Source organism: Canariomyces notabilis, assembly GCF_033297395.1.
Source record: "Canariomyces notabilis strain CBS 508.74 unplaced genomic scaffold N656scaffold_11, whole genome shotgun sequence".
NCBI lineage: Eukaryota > Fungi > Ascomycota > Sordariomycetes > Sordariales > Chaetomiaceae > Canariomyces > Canariomyces notabilis.
Window position 1 is genome coordinate 381,411 of NW_027041833.1, and position 14,257 is coordinate 395,667.

The following is a 14,257-nucleotide window of genomic DNA, read 5'->3' on the forward strand; positions in this document are numbered from 1 at the left end:
TAGTGTATGTATAATACATACAGCTCACAGATCGAGGTTAAACTTCCCCGCTTCTATGCCGTACTTTATATTCTCGAGAAATCCGACAAATGCCACTGCACAGGACTAAGAGCCAGCTCCAGTGGAAACCGGGTTCCAGGTTTCGGATTCCAAACTAACTTTTTTGATCGGCGCTAGGGCGCGGTGGTTGTACCAGCCAGGGGCAGTTGGGGGGGCCGGTCGGGGCAGACGCGCTGGAATCCAGAATCCCAGAGATACATGAACCTCACTGGGATGGATTCTCCCAAATGGGCCGCCCAAAATACTGGTCTGAGAACTGAGAGAAGCATACCCCGCCTTTCCCTTTGATGAGTCTTGACCGCCCTCGTGCCTCCCAATAGTATACAGTATAACATTCGCTAAGGTTCCGGTCGCCTTCCCTTCCTGCTCCGTCCAGACGCGGCAAAGGCCTTCATCGGCCCCTAGAGTCAAACTGAAACAGAATGATGAACATCTACCCCAGCTCACAGGCGTATATCCGTCGAGTCACACTCTTGCCTTCAACGGCACCAACCCAAGCGTTTCCCAAAACTCCCTCGAATCATAGCACCTCCCCAAAGCCTCCATTCCCCTCGGCAACGCCTTTACCCCCTCTTCCAGCATCAACTCCCTTACCCACCTCGCCTGCTCAGTCACCGGCCCATCACCCTCCCCCGGACCCTCCTCCACTTCCTGCTCCACCGCCGCCCAGCCCGCCATCAGCGCCCACCAGTCATACACAAACCCGTCCGTAACCATCCACCTCTGCCCTCGCCCCGCAACCTCCCACCTGTTGTTGCCGTCCGCGTCCGCGTCCGCGTCCCCATCCTCCGCATGCCCGGGCCCAGGCCCAGCAATCAGGGCCACAATCGCCCGGGCCACATCCAGCCCGTGGACCAGGTGCAGACTGGTCTTGTGCCGCACCGCCTCCTTGCTCGTCGCCACCCGCCGCACCCACCCGCGCGGATGCCGCGCCCCGCCCCACAGCCCCGCGAGGTCCAGCACACACCCGCCCAACGCGAGCAGCTCGTCCTCGGCCACGGCCCGCGGGGAGCCGGTTTGGTACGGGCTGTGGCGGTCTAGCCAGGGGTTGGGCGTGGAGGTGCTCTCTTGCTGCTGCTGCTGCTGCTGCTTCTGCTGCCAGATACCAGTGCTGCCCAGCTGGATGAAGCGAAAGTGCTTGCTCGGGTTGTCCTCGGTGTCATTATCAGAGGCGCCGCTCAGGTTGCTGGCATGCGTGGCTTGGTAGGTTTCCACGAGCAGGCGGCTCGGGCCTTTCCCCAGGAGTGGGAAGGTGACAAGCACGTGGCGGGCGCGGGGCAGAGCGGCGATGGCTGCGCGGGTTTCAGGCTCCGGAGCCGCCGGGTCGAATTTGAATGGGATTGTTGGCACGCCGGCAACTGAGCGGCCTGAGGTGGTTGTTGCTGCGAACGGGATCCTGCGGGATTCGAGGAGCGGGATGAGGAAAGTGGCTGTCCAGCCCGCGCCCAGGATCAAGAGGCTGAGTTCTTCCATTGCGTATCACGGGGAAGCAAGAGATGTAGGTGGGGCAAGATTGTTGGTGAACTGGGGTGGGTTGCTGTTGATTGATTTCGTGTCATACCAAATTAAGCTGGTGAGGTCATCCACCACTACCTAAAATCAGTTGCCGTGTTAGGCGAAATGTACTGTGGTATGTATCATTCACACTATTAGGCTTAGGGTTACACCCCCTGAAGATGTAATACCTACTGGTAGCTTAATAAAGCATGGTTAGATAGAGCACTTGTAAGTTGTAACCTAGGTACATTAGACCAAGGTATTGTTTGAGAGACACCTAGTATGTTCTTGAAACAAGTCATTGTCCGCTAACAAGCGGGCAGAACAGATTGATGAAAAATTATATAAAGCGAGACGAGGACATCGGGTCCTCGTCAGTCGTCTCGTCTTCATCATATCTCTCTCCAGTCGAGCATCATCAAGCTGTGAGACTTCAGACTTTGCCCACCGTGAGAACTGAGATCGACACCATGGCTGAACAAACTACCCCAAGACAGTCCCCGAGCGGGTCAAAAAAATCATCTAACATGGAATCAGAGATGCCTCCTCTTCGACGGTGCCCTAGAACATTTGATGAAATGGGCATTCCGCATCATGTAGACTCGGAGGAGTTCCAGACAAGCGTTGTACGGCGCCTCAGCAAAAGCCTCGGCAAGAAAATCGCTGGAACTTTTCTTGCTCGGCAGCATCGGACTGATGCTCATGACAGAGAAGGCGACGGGCCGTCTGTGAAACCAGGGAAGGAGCATGCGACTTTCCGGCTTCATGCAAATACCGAGGCTACGAAGCCCACAGACACGTTACTGACGAACGAGTCAAAGCCCGATAACGCCTAATTGTCCGTATCTAGACATACTGGACAACGATTCACGAACTTCGCATCAGCGAAGCATAAGGTACCTACCTACTTAGACAGTATCATTATCAATCTTCACTGGGAAAAAGACACAAACCCTATTTCCTATGGACTCGTGGACAATATGAATGCTATATAATGTAACAATATGTGACATGCAAGCAACGTGTTACTATCATAAACCCTCTCGATCTGGTTGCGCAACTGCCGAACCGGCGAATACCAGTACTTGTAGTGCCCACGGGTCACTGGACCCATCCCGTCCCCCTCCGCAACTCCCATTGCATCCACAGGAACGGCGATCTTCACTATGACTTACTGTATGATTTTCTACGTTTCTCATTTTGAGTGTAAATTCTTCCATCATTCCCAAGCGCCATTAAAACCGGTTTACAAAGAGCTTGAGAACTTGCACAAAATTTCAGGCCACCCTCGAGATGATAGTCGACGAAGACCTCAGATCAATGACATCACAAAACCCGGCCAGTCGCTGGCCGGCCTCATACAAAGCCGCCGTGGCCTTTACAATGGACAACCTCGGCGAAGCCCAAGACGTGCACAAGGGCACGTGGACCGCGCCGATAGGATCCCACCCGGCCGTCACCACGCAGCTACCGCAGATGCTGGCCCTTCTGCGGGACACATGCATGCAGCGCAAGATCCGCGCGACATACTTCGTCGAGGCCTGGAGCTTGGGCGTGTACCCCGGCGCGGTGGAAGCGCTGGAACGGGACGGACACGAAGTGGCCTGGCACGGGTACCAGCACGAGGTGTGGGGAGGCCTGTCGGCCGAAGAGGAGAGGGACAGCTTTGCAAAGAGCTGGCGGGCCGCCGCCGAGGCCGGCATTGTGTATTCCGGGTTCAGGCCGCCCGGCGGCAAAATTAACGACAGGACCTGGGGGTTGCTCAAAGAGCGCGGGGTCAGCTACGTCTCGCCATTGGGGCAGTTTGGCATTGGACAGGAGGGCGTGGTAGTCTTGCCTTTTGAGTGGAGGGCGGTGGACGCATTTTGGTATATGGAAAAGTTCAGCGCCATCAGGAAAGAACATGGCGAACAGGAGGATGTACTAAGCCCTGCCGAGTTCAAAGAGTGGTTGATGAGGAGGATCGACCAAGCCAAGGAGACTGGGGGATTCTTGTCGATCTTGTTCCATCCGTTTCTGCAGACAAGCGAGGAGAAATTCAGCGTACTGGAAGATGTGGTGAAAAGGATCGGTATGGACGAAGAGCTCTGGATTGCGCCTTGCAAGGAGATCGCGGAGTGGGTAAGCAACCATCAGGAGTCGTTTGTGTCATGGTCAACAGAGTCTGAGTGAATACATGTAGATGCCGAGCAAGCAGCTAGAGAGTGTCATTGGTGATAGATGAAGATAAACCGTTCGCAACGCCACAAAGCACATACATCCATCTCTGAGTGTCCCAACAACCGTAACCTACCAATCTGCGACCTTGTTCTAGCGGTGGTTTCTCAGTCCTCGGGATCCAGTCTTCCGGAATACCACGCGAAACAGGACAAAGAGTTGAGATTTGTGCTATATATGGCGGCCGCACGAACAAGTGACTAAAATGACTACAGCCGTTTATCCCCTTTGTTATCTAGGACCAAGAGCGCTTTCTCAACCCCGAAGTTCCGGCCCTACTACATAGGAGGTTTACATATTATTCCCACAAGGGGATTGTTACAACCTGAGAATAACTAGTGGAAACTCCTCTCTTGAGTTCCAAGTTATGTAGACTGCCCGAGAACAATCAGTTCTGCGCAATGTTGACCTCACAGATTAGATCAGAACAAGAGAAACAAACAACGACCCGAGATAACTATGACGCCGACTTATTCCGAATCAACCGTGAGTGTCTTTCGGGTTCTCAATGCAAATGAAACGCGAGTGACCTGTCTGGGGGATGAGATTCGACAGATTCAGGACTATATGATCGATGAGACTAAATGGGGTTTGGCCAGAAGATCTATTAGATTGTCCAATCGGTCCCTGCCCACGTATCGGACCGGCCCATTCAGGCCGTATCTATCACCGGCAATACTTGACATTCTCCGGCCGCCTAGGACCCTTCCACCGCCCGAATACGCCTGCCTTTACTGCGGACATCACCCTGCCAGCCCAAATTGCTCAATAAACTGCTATATGCGATTTAGGTATGAGCGGCAGTTTGACCGGATGCATAGGCTGATTGAAATTCGCCAGACCCAGAATATGGGCTTTGGCGTGTTTATCCGTCCCGGGTGTGTCCTGAAAAAGGGGGAGTGGATCGGTGAGTATCTTGGTGAGCTGCTTCCCCCTACATACCCAGGGGCTGACGACTCCAACTACGCTTTCGAGCTCCCGGGTTTTCCGGCCGAAGGAATCAGCGGTGTTGTCATTAACGCTCAGAGGCACGGCAACTGGACACGCTTTGTCAATTCGCACTGCTCGCCGAATGTCGTGGCTTACCCAGAGCAGGTGGGCAAGGTAAGAATAGTTGCCTTCCGCACCGTCAAGAGGATTGTAGCAGGTCAACAGTTGTTCATTGCCTATGGAAGGCAGTATTTCAGCGGAAGGGGCATGTTGTGCTCCTGCAATGCTCAGGCACAACCGCATCTGCCCCCGGAGGAGTCTGATTGACGCCGAGGAAAACGAAAGCGCCTGATGGAAATTAGGTAGGTATAGATCGCTGCAGTCAATAAAGTTAGTCCAACGAGATTTCCTTTTATAGACTACAACACCAACTCTCATCCGGATATGAATTTGATAGAAAGGTTCAGGGAGAGCGTCCGTCTAGCCTGCAGGTGAGGTTAGTGATGAATTTGATGGATCAAATGGCATTGTGTGCTTCGCGCCATAAGGAGTTGAGGAACTATCAATCTGCAATACATCCATGATTACCTTATCTGAGCCAGGCAAAGAGACCAGATCTGGAGAATAATCAATACCTATGAATGTAATCAAGACACGATGAAAAGCTTCAATAGGCCAGTTGAACCTAAGTAGTGGAGGGCCTCCTTAGGTGATACTGACCTAAGAGGAGACAAGGCATTTATTAGCACATGATGTATGTCGAACGAGGAAGGAAACGGGGCTCGGAAACAAGTCTCGAATCGATGTAATCTCTCTGAAGATTTGATGGCTTCAGATCTTATTTCCACAAGTCCTAACGGGGTAGGTATGTAAGGTACTGACTCCTGAGTTCTGAGTAGAAGGTTGCCCATCCCCCTGTCCATGGAATACAATTCCGCGTTAGCCAAATACCAGTAGTCCAAATTCAAAACATCAGCAAGTTAATGAAATAAGGTATATTTATACTTCGTACTTACTACATATATTTCACCTGTACCTTCAAACTTCAAAACTTGTCGTCATATCGAGCTGCGCCACGGTGTCTTCTCAGCTCAGCCACTCCCGGGAGGTACACACAGATACCTATCCCTTTGACCGTGGATTTGGACCATTTAAGCGAGGACAAGGGGTGCAGCCAATCGAAACCCCGATCCCCATAACTTGGCGTAGATCAGGACTTTCAGCACACTCCGAATTTCGCTGGATCGGAAGTCTTTATGGGGCTCGCTTAAATGGTCCAAATCCACGGTCAAAGGGATGCCCGGGCTATGTACGGAGTACGGATAACGCTATCGTTGATCCATTGTAGACCCCACAAATCTGTCGAGTTGTACTGTACTGTACATACATTCAGTAATTATTACCTCTTTGGCTATAGTAGCCACTGGAAATACGGATACCTCCCTATGTAACCTGGAATCCTACTTTGCATGAGAGTGAGCATCTGGTCTCCGAACTTGTCTTCCATTGGTGCCGTATGAAAGATGCATACACTTAGCAGTACATGACTACAACCAGCCAACCGCCTGCTAATGGGCTGCCCGATTGTGTCCTCGGCTTCAGTACGTCAGTAGGCGTATGTACTATACTTGTACTTTACATACATACAGTACTCCCCGCCGTAGGCTCAAGCTCCACTAGCATGGGCCCACTCTGAAGCTCCCACCTCGCCCCTCCACGCAAGCTCCATTGGCGCCCTCCTGAGCTAGCATTCTTCATTGAACCCAACGAATTACCTAAGAAAAGACGGCATTACATAGATGTATAAGTTCCTGTATGCCCACACCTTGTAGGTCTTACAGTCTCATCATACTTCTCTGTTGTCTCGTAGCAGCTCTTCTGTCCATCATCCTCGCAGCATCAGACAGCAGATCCCAACCGCTTTCCCTTACCAAGGCTCTACTGCAGCTACAAACACCACTACCAGCAACAACATATACCATGGGCGGCGGACCTACCACCGGCTACCGTTCGGTCGCCTACTTCGTCAACTGGGCCATCTACGCCCGCAAGCACCGGCCGCAGGATCTGCCGGTCGAGAAGCTGACGCACGTGCTCTATGCCTTTGCCAACGTCCGCCCGGATTCGGGCGAGGTCTACCTGACCGACTCGTGGGCCGACACGGATATCCACTGGGAGGGGGATAGCTGGAACGACTCGGGCACCAACCTGTACGGCTGCCTGAAGCAGCTCAACCTGCTCAAGAAGCGCAACCGCAACCTCAAGGTGCTGCTCTCCATCGGCGGTTGGACCTACAGCAGCAACTTCAAGCAGCCTGCTTCCACCCCGGCAGGACGAAGCACATTCGCCTCGTCCGCCGTCGAGTTGGTTCGTCTCCCAGCATTTCGCTCTCCCCCACCTTATTCCCAGCGTACTAACCACCACTTCCCCGTCCGCCAGCTTTCTCGCCTGGGCTTCGACGGTCTAGACATCGACTGGGAATACCCGCAAACGCCGCAGGAAGCAGCCGACTTCGTCTCGCTGCTCTGCGAGACCCGGGCCGAACTGGACCGGTACGCGGCGAGGGTCAACGGCTCCTGCCCGCCGCACTTCGAGTTGACGGTGGCCTGCCCCGCCGGCGCCCAAAACTACGAGAAGCTCGACATACCCGGCATGGACCGGTACCTGGACTTCTGGAACCTGATGGCCTACGACTACGCCGGGTCGTGGGACGTCGTGGCCGGCCACCAGGCGAACCTCTTCCGATGCGCGTCCAACGCGGCGTGCACGCCCTTCTGCACCGACGCCGCCGTGACGCACTACGTGTCGCGGGGCGTGGACCCCGCCAAGATCGTGCTGGGCATGCCGCTGTACGGCCGCGCCTTCGAGGGCACCGAAGGTTTGGGCAAGCCCTACAGCGGGGTTGGTGAGGGTACGTGGGAGAATGGTGTGCACGACTACAAGAAGCTACCACTGGAGGGCGCCGAGGAGAGAATTGATGAGGACGCGGGGGGCAGTTATTGTTACCAACCTGCTCGCAAAGTACTGGTGAGCTATGATAATGTTGAGATGGCGAGGAGAAAGGCGGATTACATCAAGCGGCGCGGCCTCGGAGGCGGCATGTGGTGGGAGAGCAGCGCAGACAAGGAGGGACCGCAAAGTCTCATTGGCAACGTGGTCGAGGTCCTGGGTGGTCCGCGCGCTCTCGAATGGAGGGAAAACTGCATCACGTACCCGTACACCAAGTATGACAATTTGAGGGAAGGGTTCCCCAACAATTAGCGCGGGACGGGAACTGGACTGTATTAACTAGGTAGCTAGCCGCTCTTCCTATCAAGGCAGTTGGGTCTGTGATGCCAAACCGCTGGCCGAGATGGTGCCAGTTCCAGTGATCATCACCCAAATTGCATTTCCTTGCTGGTCAGCCGAAGTATGTCCACTTTCAAGGTATATCGACGTCGACGTGGACATCGTCGCTCGTTCCAAGCTCATTGCAATTCCGTTCCCGTTCCCGTTGCCGTGGGTGTCCGTCCAGGCGGCCTGCCGTTTAGGCGCTCTTCTCAAAGACGTAGGTCAAGTGGCAGCGACCGCAGTACTGGCGATCTTGCATAGCAGCCATGAAGACACCAGCACCGCACTGGGAAGACACAGTCAGTCTGGCTCGATGCCATGATTCGCGAAAAACCAGGTACAGATAACTCACAGTTTCGTTGGGGCACTCGCGGCGGAGACGCTCGATCTTGCCATCGCTGTCGACCTTGTAATACTTAAGTACAGCCAACTTGGTCTTTTTGCGCTTGTGCTTGATCTTCTTGGGGGTCGTGTAGACCTTCTTTTTCCTCTTCTTGGCACCGCCACGCAGACGGAGCACAAGATGGAGGGTGCTCTCCTTCTGGATGTTGTAGTCGGAGAGAGTCCGGCCGTCCTCGAGTTGCTTGCCGGCAAAGATCAGGCGCTGCTGGTCCGGGGGAATGCCCTCCTTGTCCTGGATCTTGGACTTGACATTGTCGATGGTGTCGCTCGACTCCACCTCAAGGGTGATAGTCTTGCCCGTTAGGGTCTTCACGAAGATCTGCATGATTGCCTGCTGAGAAGTGGTGAGGAAATGTTAGACGCAAAAGAGAGACACCTCAGGGCAGCCACGGCAACGGATCGTTGAACTGGACCTTGGCGGCTTGGACATTTTCGCTCGCGAAAAGTTCCAAGTCGCTGCGGGCGAGTTCGGGAATGACAAGATTGGGTATCATGAGGCGGCTAAGGAAAAGGGAGGAAAAGAAGCGCAGCGGCTCGCAACATCGCGCAGACGTACCTAGACACAATGTCTTCCTCAGCAATCTGTAGATGTTGTGAAGATGCGCTTGGTCAGGTAAGAGGAGGAATTTGAAGTTGCAGCTTGCGCACTTGAACTTTTGGGAATTGCCCCACCTTAGGGTGCGGGTCAGCTGACTGGTGGGTTGTTCCAGTTAGGGTTTCTCACAGCAGTTGCCCTGGCGCGGGCGAGAAGCATTTTGCACGGAACCTAAGTGGCCGGGTGGGGAATTGTGGGGCATCACATTCACCACTCCAGCATTTCCAGACCGCGTTGAATTTCTCAACCTCCTCGCCCTTCCAAGCGACAACTCTTGAGAATCAGTACTCAAGACACCGACAAAATGGTCAAGAAGAGAAAGAATAACGGCCGCAACAAGAAGGGTAGGATATCAATCATCCTATTCCTCATCAAGATTGCCTGAAACCCGCTGACTTGAGAACTCGCAGGCCGCGGCCACGTCAAGCCCATCCGGTGCTCCAACTGCTCACGATGCACCCCGAAGGACAAGGCTATCAAGCGGTTCACCATCCGCAACATGGTCGAGTCTGCAGCCATCCGTACGTACATTGACGATTCAGACGGCCACAACGATCCCAATTGCTCTGGCAATGCTCGACTCTTCATTATACTTCAGTCTCGCTAACGAGTGAACGTCCTTCAGGTGATATCTCGGACGCCTCTGTGTTCGCCGAGTACACGGTTCCCAAGATGTACCTCAAGCTGCAGTACTGCGTCTCTTGCGCTATCCACGGCAAGATCGTCCGGTACGTTTGTCCGCATGGCGGGGACAACCACGCGCGCCACCTCGGCGACGTGGGCGGCTGAGAAGATCCTTGGTCGAACCTCCGCCATTTTAGTTGTCCCGCTCCCCAGATTCCAGGAGCGGCTTGCTGACAGAGACGCAAATAGTGTCCGATCCCGCGAGGGCCGCCGCAACCGTGCTCCTCCGCCGCGCGTCCGCTACAACAAGGACGGCAAGAAGGTGACCCCTACACAGGGCCCCAAGACCGCTTAAGCGGCTTTCTATCTTCTTGCTTTGGCGTTCTGTGTTGGTGGCTTTGGGTTTAGACGTGGTTCGATGATCTGCAGTTATGAGGTCATGATCTGGCTTTTGCATGGAAATCGGCATCCACGGAAACGGAAACGGCTTGGGGGAAGTCCTTCGGCCCCATGGGGGTTCATTAGAGCCATAGTCGCCAATCCAGAGCACTTGTTGTAAAGGAAGTGGCATTTCTTATCCAGTTGCCGGACCTCGCCATTCGGGGTAAGCCCCATTTGCTCTCCGAGGAATGACCGAAGCACGAGCTACACCGATGTCAAAGAGAGCCCATGACTCCGTGGGTAGGGATCGAACAAGCTGGAATGCAGGTGCCGGCACATTTGATCCAACCTCACAACAACCTCCTTGATCCTATCACTGGCCTAGTTCCCGCCATTCCTGTCTTGCCCCATACCCTTATTGAATCACGACCAGCCAAAATACTGTACAAACCGTGCTTCGTACTGGTGGAATGTTTGGCCCAGCTATTCTCCCTTAACGCTTTGTCACAATATTGCAGTAACTCCGGGACCGAGCTGGCTATACTCTTGTTCTTTCTCCTACATTCAGGTTGTTCTGAAAGTATTGGCACCAAATTGGTGTGCTCACGGCCTGTGCTCGGCAATGGAATATTCTACATAGGCAGTTGTTTCAATGTTCATTGGCCCGGGAGTCCTGGGAGCGACATTCAAGCTCATAGCTCAGGAGATGCTGCCCTTTCCTCCTCGCCATCATCACTTTCACCGGGCATGTCGTCGTCCAAGCCCAAGAAATAGTTCTCCACGTCTTCAGGTTTGATCCACAGGGCTTCGAATTCCCAGCGATCCCAATTTTTGGTATCGATGTCACCGACGACGTTGTTCTCAAGGAGATTGGCCATTGCGGTGAATTCGCAACGCTTCGCAATCTCAATTGGTGTGAGCCACATGTAATCTTGAACCACATTGGAGACCACTGGCATTCTATACCGGGTGGTCAATTGTCGGAGTGAAGGATCTGCGCCCAGCTTCACGAGTCTTCTAGCAAGGACGAGTCTCTCGATCGTCCAATCCATCATGTTTTCGATAAGTCTATCATCTCTCGCCTTGATATCGGTCGGGGTCGTATTGCAGAGACTATCCTGTCTCTCGCGAAGCGTCAACGTCCTATACGTAACGGGTAACTTCAGGTGACAAAGAGCGGCGAGAACTCGGCAATACAAGATTGCCAGCGATGAGGTGCTCCAAGATGATAAATGCAGGTGGCAGAAGTTGAGCAGCCACAATGCGTCGGCGTATTCATGCTTCATGACGAGAAGTCTCAGCGGGTCGTTAAGAAAGCGCTGTGGAAGCCCCTGAGGATCCGCCTCGCCTTCGTCGGGGAAATCCGCTCCGTGCTCGAGAAGCCATTTGCCAACGGTTCGAATATGACCGCCGAGGGCGGCGTAGTGGAGGGCAGTATACCGTCGGCGGTTGGCGTAATTCAGGAATTTGCCATGGGGTGAGTTCACAAGAAGCTCGCACATTTCAACCGATCCGAGCCAAGCGGCATTCTGGAGACTCGTGATTGTTGGGCGAACACGATTCCGCGAGCCGGCTAAGGGGCGAGGGTATCGCACAAGACTGCCAACCCAGCGAGACGCACCGTTGCAGATGAGGAGATCCGCCATGGTCTTGTCTCCGGAGCACATGGCCAGATGCAAAGGTGTCCAGATCGACCTGAATCGGCGAGGCGACATGTTGTTGGTTGTGTCGTCAATGCCATCAAGAGCTGGGGCAGCGCAATCACACGCACCGGAAGACTGTGCCTCTATGTCAACCCCATGACTGAGGAGGAGCCGCACTGCGTGGGTGTCTCCACGCAGGACGGCAATGTGGATCGGGGCCCAGGTGTAGTATTCCAGGCCGTCCACATTATCAAGACTGCCACTGACTGCGAATTTCAGCTCCGCAGCCCGGTATTGCCACTGGGGGTGCCGCTCCGTAATGTGCCAGTGCAGGTCCTGGACCAACGTATTGCTGGACGGACGTTGTTTCAACTGGAAATATTGTGCCTGGGTTCTCGCGGACCTATCTCTGCACAAGGTCTCCCTGAATTGTTCGGCTTGAAGGTGAATGTCGTCCCGCGGTGGAGTCGTACCGCGCCGCCCGCCCTGAGCAGCAAAGACATCCTGCAGCCTACTCCTGAGTAGGGACGAGAGATAATAGAAGTTGGGGTCGACACCCCTCTCTAGCATAAAGTGTAACACGGTATGCTGGCCGACTTCGACGGCCCAAAGGAGAACTTCTTGGCACCTCACTGGGTCTTTGATAACTCTGTTCCAAAGAACGCAATTGGCAAACTGGCCAAGCCGACGGTTGACCCGAGAAAGCGCCGCCAGTTCCGGTTCACCAACCAATTCGGTGACGTAAAGGCCAAGCTCGGTGGGGAGCGTTACCAAGCTGGGAAGAGGCGAAGACGTGAACCAAGCCATGCTTAGTAACGTCCCAACTAAATTGAGTGATGCCGCCGATGACCTTTCGACCAGGGCGTAAGCAAAGACCAAGAAGAGACGAAGAGAAGGCCGCCTCCATTGTGCGGAGATGTGGGTGCGCATCTTACCTGCCTGGCTATGTCGGACCCAATCCCGTCGCGGACAATGATTATCGCGGAAACAAGCTTGATCTTTGACAGTAGATACAAGTAGCCCTAGGTATCAGACAAAACAATCAGACAGAACACAAAGAAGTCTATAGTAACAGCAATGTTAACAACATGATGGGCAAGCGACCATAATGATCGGGGGGTGACAGGATTGATAGCTTACTCGCTTTGTGCTAACTTGTCTCCTTCTTCCTGGATGGATCGACATAGATGATGGTTTGTTTGATGTTCTCGTGCGTGCTGCCAGCACGACCAACACGCAATCGGACGTGGGTCTCGGCCAGATGGGTCTTGGCCAAGTCGCGAGCGGCCTTTGGGAAGGTAGCAGAGAAAAGCATGTAGTTGATGTGACCGTCTCTTAGACCGCGACTCTTAACACGTTATCTCTGAAAACCGAGAAGTTGACGTCAAGAATTGCCAGAACAACTCAACCGACTGACAGAACAGCCGAATAAGGCGCTAGACAGACTGATCACTGGAGCAGCAAGGTTAGTCAGTAAGCAATCATCAAAGACCCGACAAAGCAGAGGCAATTGAAGGGGAATGAAAGTTGAATTATACGGGTAGTCAGAAACAAAACAACTGGAGATACCCCGCGAAAGAAATGGCGCACCGACCAAGGTAGTCGTTCAATGAAGGGAAAGAAGTCGCCGGAGAACACCAGTGGGATAGGGCAGCGACGAGGTTGAAAGACGAGGAATACAGTCGTGAGAATAGGTATTTGACCGTCACGGAATGTCTAACGTCAGGCTGTTGGCAGACAATCGGACTGGCGATTGCATGTGGTGATGGGAGAGGAGAGCGGTTGAAAAGTTGAGGTAATGGCAGGGAAGAACGGTGAGAAGAGGTAAACAGGAAAGAACGGCGGAAAGAGGTAATGGCAGGGAAGGAACGAGTTGTCTGAACGAAGAAGTGGAAGCCAGCCGGAAGATTAAAACAGCTGGCAGGCACGTGGCAAAGGAAGCCCAATCTGGAAGCAGCGAGGCTGGTAATCATATGTGGTGATGGAGATGAACAAGGATGGTTCAAACCTGGAAAGAGGTACCTGTAATGAAGCCAAGGTACGTACCTTGTCCTTGAATTGTGTTGATTGATAGGAGCAGAAAACACCAAGAAGTTTCGAGCAGCTGTGCACGACTCACAAGGAAAACTGCCATCAAGGAACAAGGCTGGTGGATTATATAGACGGTAATGTAAGAGATCAAGAGAAGCGTAGTGAATGGGGGAACCTGAGCGAGAAGGCTGGCAACTGAAAGCCTGTTACATGTAGTCCGAGAGCGTGATCCACACCACACACAGTTGAAAGCCTTGGTCAGCTGCCAACGACGTGCTTAAGCTAAGTAGGTAGACTTGAGATATGTCGAAGAGGGAGACAGAATATTGGGTTACCAAAAGCTAACGGAGAGAGGTCTGGTGGGGGTGGCATGTAAGTCGTGCACCCTCAACGGAGTCCAAGCAGGACCCTACCTGCCCATGTAGGTAGGGCTAGAACCTTGCGTTAAGACAAGATGACAACTTTTTGGAAACACAGAGTAGATCATTTGCGCCCGAACACGCCTCGTGAAGGCGTCTTTGAGAGCGCTGGACAGTCTCAGCCCGTG

The 14,257-nt window shown here is 53.5% G+C and overlaps 9 protein-coding genes across 9 annotated transcripts; 5 read left to right on the forward strand and 4 right to left on the reverse strand.

Moving 5' to 3' along the window:
- Nucleotides 1-25: 25 nt before the first annotated feature.
- N656DRAFT_779321 (uncharacterized protein) lies at nucleotides 26-1,585 on the reverse strand. Its single transcript, XM_064815171.1, has one exon. It carries the CDS (start codon nucleotides 1,531-1,533, stop codon nucleotides 526-528), a length of 1,008 nt encoding a protein of 335 aa, XP_064670033.1. The 5' UTR covers nucleotides 1,534-1,585; the 3' UTR covers nucleotides 26-525.
- A 259-nt stretch (nucleotides 1,586-1,844) lies between these two features.
- On the forward strand, nucleotides 1,845-2,513 carry N656DRAFT_91028 (uncharacterized protein). Its single transcript, XM_064819395.1, has one exon. The coding sequence runs from the start codon at nucleotides 1,890-1,892 to the stop codon at nucleotides 2,391-2,393; it is 504 nt and encodes a 167-aa protein (XP_064670034.1). The 5' UTR covers nucleotides 1,845-1,889; the 3' UTR covers nucleotides 2,394-2,513.
- A 134-nt stretch (nucleotides 2,514-2,647) lies between these two features.
- On the forward strand, nucleotides 2,648-3,802 carry N656DRAFT_779322 (glycoside hydrolase/deacetylase). The gene has a single exon (XM_064815172.1). The coding sequence runs from the start codon at nucleotides 2,941-2,943 to the stop codon at nucleotides 3,727-3,729; it is 789 nt and encodes a 262-aa protein (XP_064670035.1). The 5' UTR covers nucleotides 2,648-2,940; the 3' UTR covers nucleotides 3,730-3,802.
- Nucleotides 3,803-4,315: 513 nt separating this feature from the next.
- Nucleotides 4,316-5,497, forward strand: N656DRAFT_779324 (SET domain-containing protein). The gene is made up of 4 exons (XM_064815173.1): nucleotides 4,316-5,080; nucleotides 5,137-5,189; nucleotides 5,293-5,321; nucleotides 5,425-5,497. Exon 1 carries the CDS (start codon nucleotides 4,624-4,626, stop codon nucleotides 5,029-5,031), a length of 408 nt encoding a protein of 135 aa, XP_064670036.1. The 5' UTR covers nucleotides 4,316-4,623; the 3' UTR covers nucleotides 5,032-5,080; nucleotides 5,137-5,189; nucleotides 5,293-5,321; nucleotides 5,425-5,497.
- A 1,187-nt stretch (nucleotides 5,498-6,684) lies between these two features.
- On the forward strand, nucleotides 6,685-7,965 carry N656DRAFT_798255 (glycoside hydrolase family 18 protein; the record flags this gene model as incomplete). The annotated part of the gene is made up of 2 exons (XM_064817740.1): nucleotides 6,685-7,071; nucleotides 7,144-7,965. The coding sequence occupies 2 exons, from the start codon at nucleotides 6,685-6,687 to the stop codon at nucleotides 7,963-7,965; spliced, it is 1,209 nt and encodes a 402-aa protein (XP_064670037.1).
- Nucleotides 7,966-8,082: 117 nt separating this feature from the next.
- Nucleotides 8,083-9,150, reverse strand: N656DRAFT_91196 (ubiquitin-domain-containing protein). Its single transcript, XM_064819396.1, has 3 exons — nucleotides 8,989-9,150; nucleotides 8,387-8,767; nucleotides 8,083-8,320 (listed from the first exon to the last, which is right to left on the reverse strand). Exons 2-3 carry the CDS (start codon nucleotides 8,759-8,761, stop codon nucleotides 8,231-8,233), a joined length of 465 nt encoding a protein of 154 aa, XP_064670038.1. The 5' UTR covers nucleotides 8,762-8,767; nucleotides 8,989-9,150; the 3' UTR covers nucleotides 8,083-8,230.
- Nucleotides 9,151-9,273: 123 nt separating this feature from the next.
- On the forward strand, nucleotides 9,274-10,150 carry N656DRAFT_731762 (ribosomal protein S26e). The gene is made up of 4 exons (XM_064812653.1): nucleotides 9,274-9,375; nucleotides 9,442-9,552; nucleotides 9,657-9,759; nucleotides 9,905-10,150. The coding sequence occupies exons 1-4, from the start codon at nucleotides 9,336-9,338 to the stop codon at nucleotides 10,008-10,010; spliced, it is 360 nt and encodes a 119-aa protein (XP_064670039.1). The 5' UTR covers nucleotides 9,274-9,335; the 3' UTR covers nucleotides 10,011-10,150.
- Nucleotides 10,151-10,728: 578 nt separating this feature from the next.
- N656DRAFT_845240 (ankyrin) lies at nucleotides 10,729-12,609 on the reverse strand (the record flags this gene model as incomplete). The annotated part of the gene is made up of 1 exon (XM_064819188.1): nucleotides 10,729-12,609. The coding sequence occupies one exon, from the start codon at nucleotides 12,607-12,609 to the stop codon at nucleotides 10,729-10,731; it is 1,881 nt and encodes a 626-aa protein (XP_064670040.1).
- Nucleotides 12,610-13,163: 554 nt separating this feature from the next.
- N656DRAFT_91347 (uncharacterized protein) lies at nucleotides 13,164-13,885 on the reverse strand. Its single transcript, XM_064819398.1, has one exon. It carries the CDS (start codon nucleotides 13,650-13,652, stop codon nucleotides 13,224-13,226), a length of 429 nt encoding a protein of 142 aa, XP_064670041.1. The 5' UTR covers nucleotides 13,653-13,885; the 3' UTR covers nucleotides 13,164-13,223.
- Between the last annotated feature and the right edge of the window lie 372 nt (nucleotides 13,886-14,257).

Bases quoted from the DNA above. Each gene is read 5' to 3' on its own strand.
- N656DRAFT_731762 (XM_064812653.1), top strand. From the start codon at position 9,336: ATGGTCAAGAAGAGAAAGAATAACGGCCGCAACAAGAAGG. The intron at 9,553-9,656 runs GTACGTACATTG...AACGTCCTTCAG, and splicing joins GGTCGAGTCTGCAGCCATCC to GTGATATCTCGGACGCCTCT. The intron at 9,760-9,904 runs GTACGTTTGTCC...AGACGCAAATAG, and splicing joins ATCCACGGCAAGATCGTCCG to TGTCCGATCCCGCGAGGGCC.
- N656DRAFT_779321 (XM_064815171.1), bottom strand. From the start codon at position 1,533: ATGGAAGAACTCAGCCTCTTGATCCTGGGCGCGGGCTGGACAGCCACT.
- N656DRAFT_91196 (XM_064819396.1), bottom strand. From the start codon at position 8,761: ATGCAGATCTTCGTGAAGACCCTAACGGGCAAGACTATCACCCTTGAG. The intron at 8,321-8,386 runs GTGAGTTATCTG...GTGTCTTCCCAG, and splicing joins GCGAGTGCCCCAACGAAACT to TGCGGTGCTGGTGTCTTCAT.
- N656DRAFT_779324 (XM_064815173.1), top strand. From the start codon at position 4,624: ATGGGCTTTGGCGTGTTTATCCGTCCCGGGTGTGTCCTGAAAAAGGGG.
- N656DRAFT_91028 (XM_064819395.1), top strand. From the start codon at position 1,890: ATGAAAAATTATATAAAGCGAGACGAGGACATCGGGTCCTCGTCAGTC.
- N656DRAFT_779322 (XM_064815172.1), top strand. From the start codon at position 2,941: ATGGACAACCTCGGCGAAGCCCAAGACGTGCACAAGGGCACGTGGACC.
- N656DRAFT_91347 (XM_064819398.1), bottom strand. From the start codon at position 13,652: ATGATTACCAGCCTCGCTGCTTCCAGATTGGGCTTCCTTTGCCACGTG.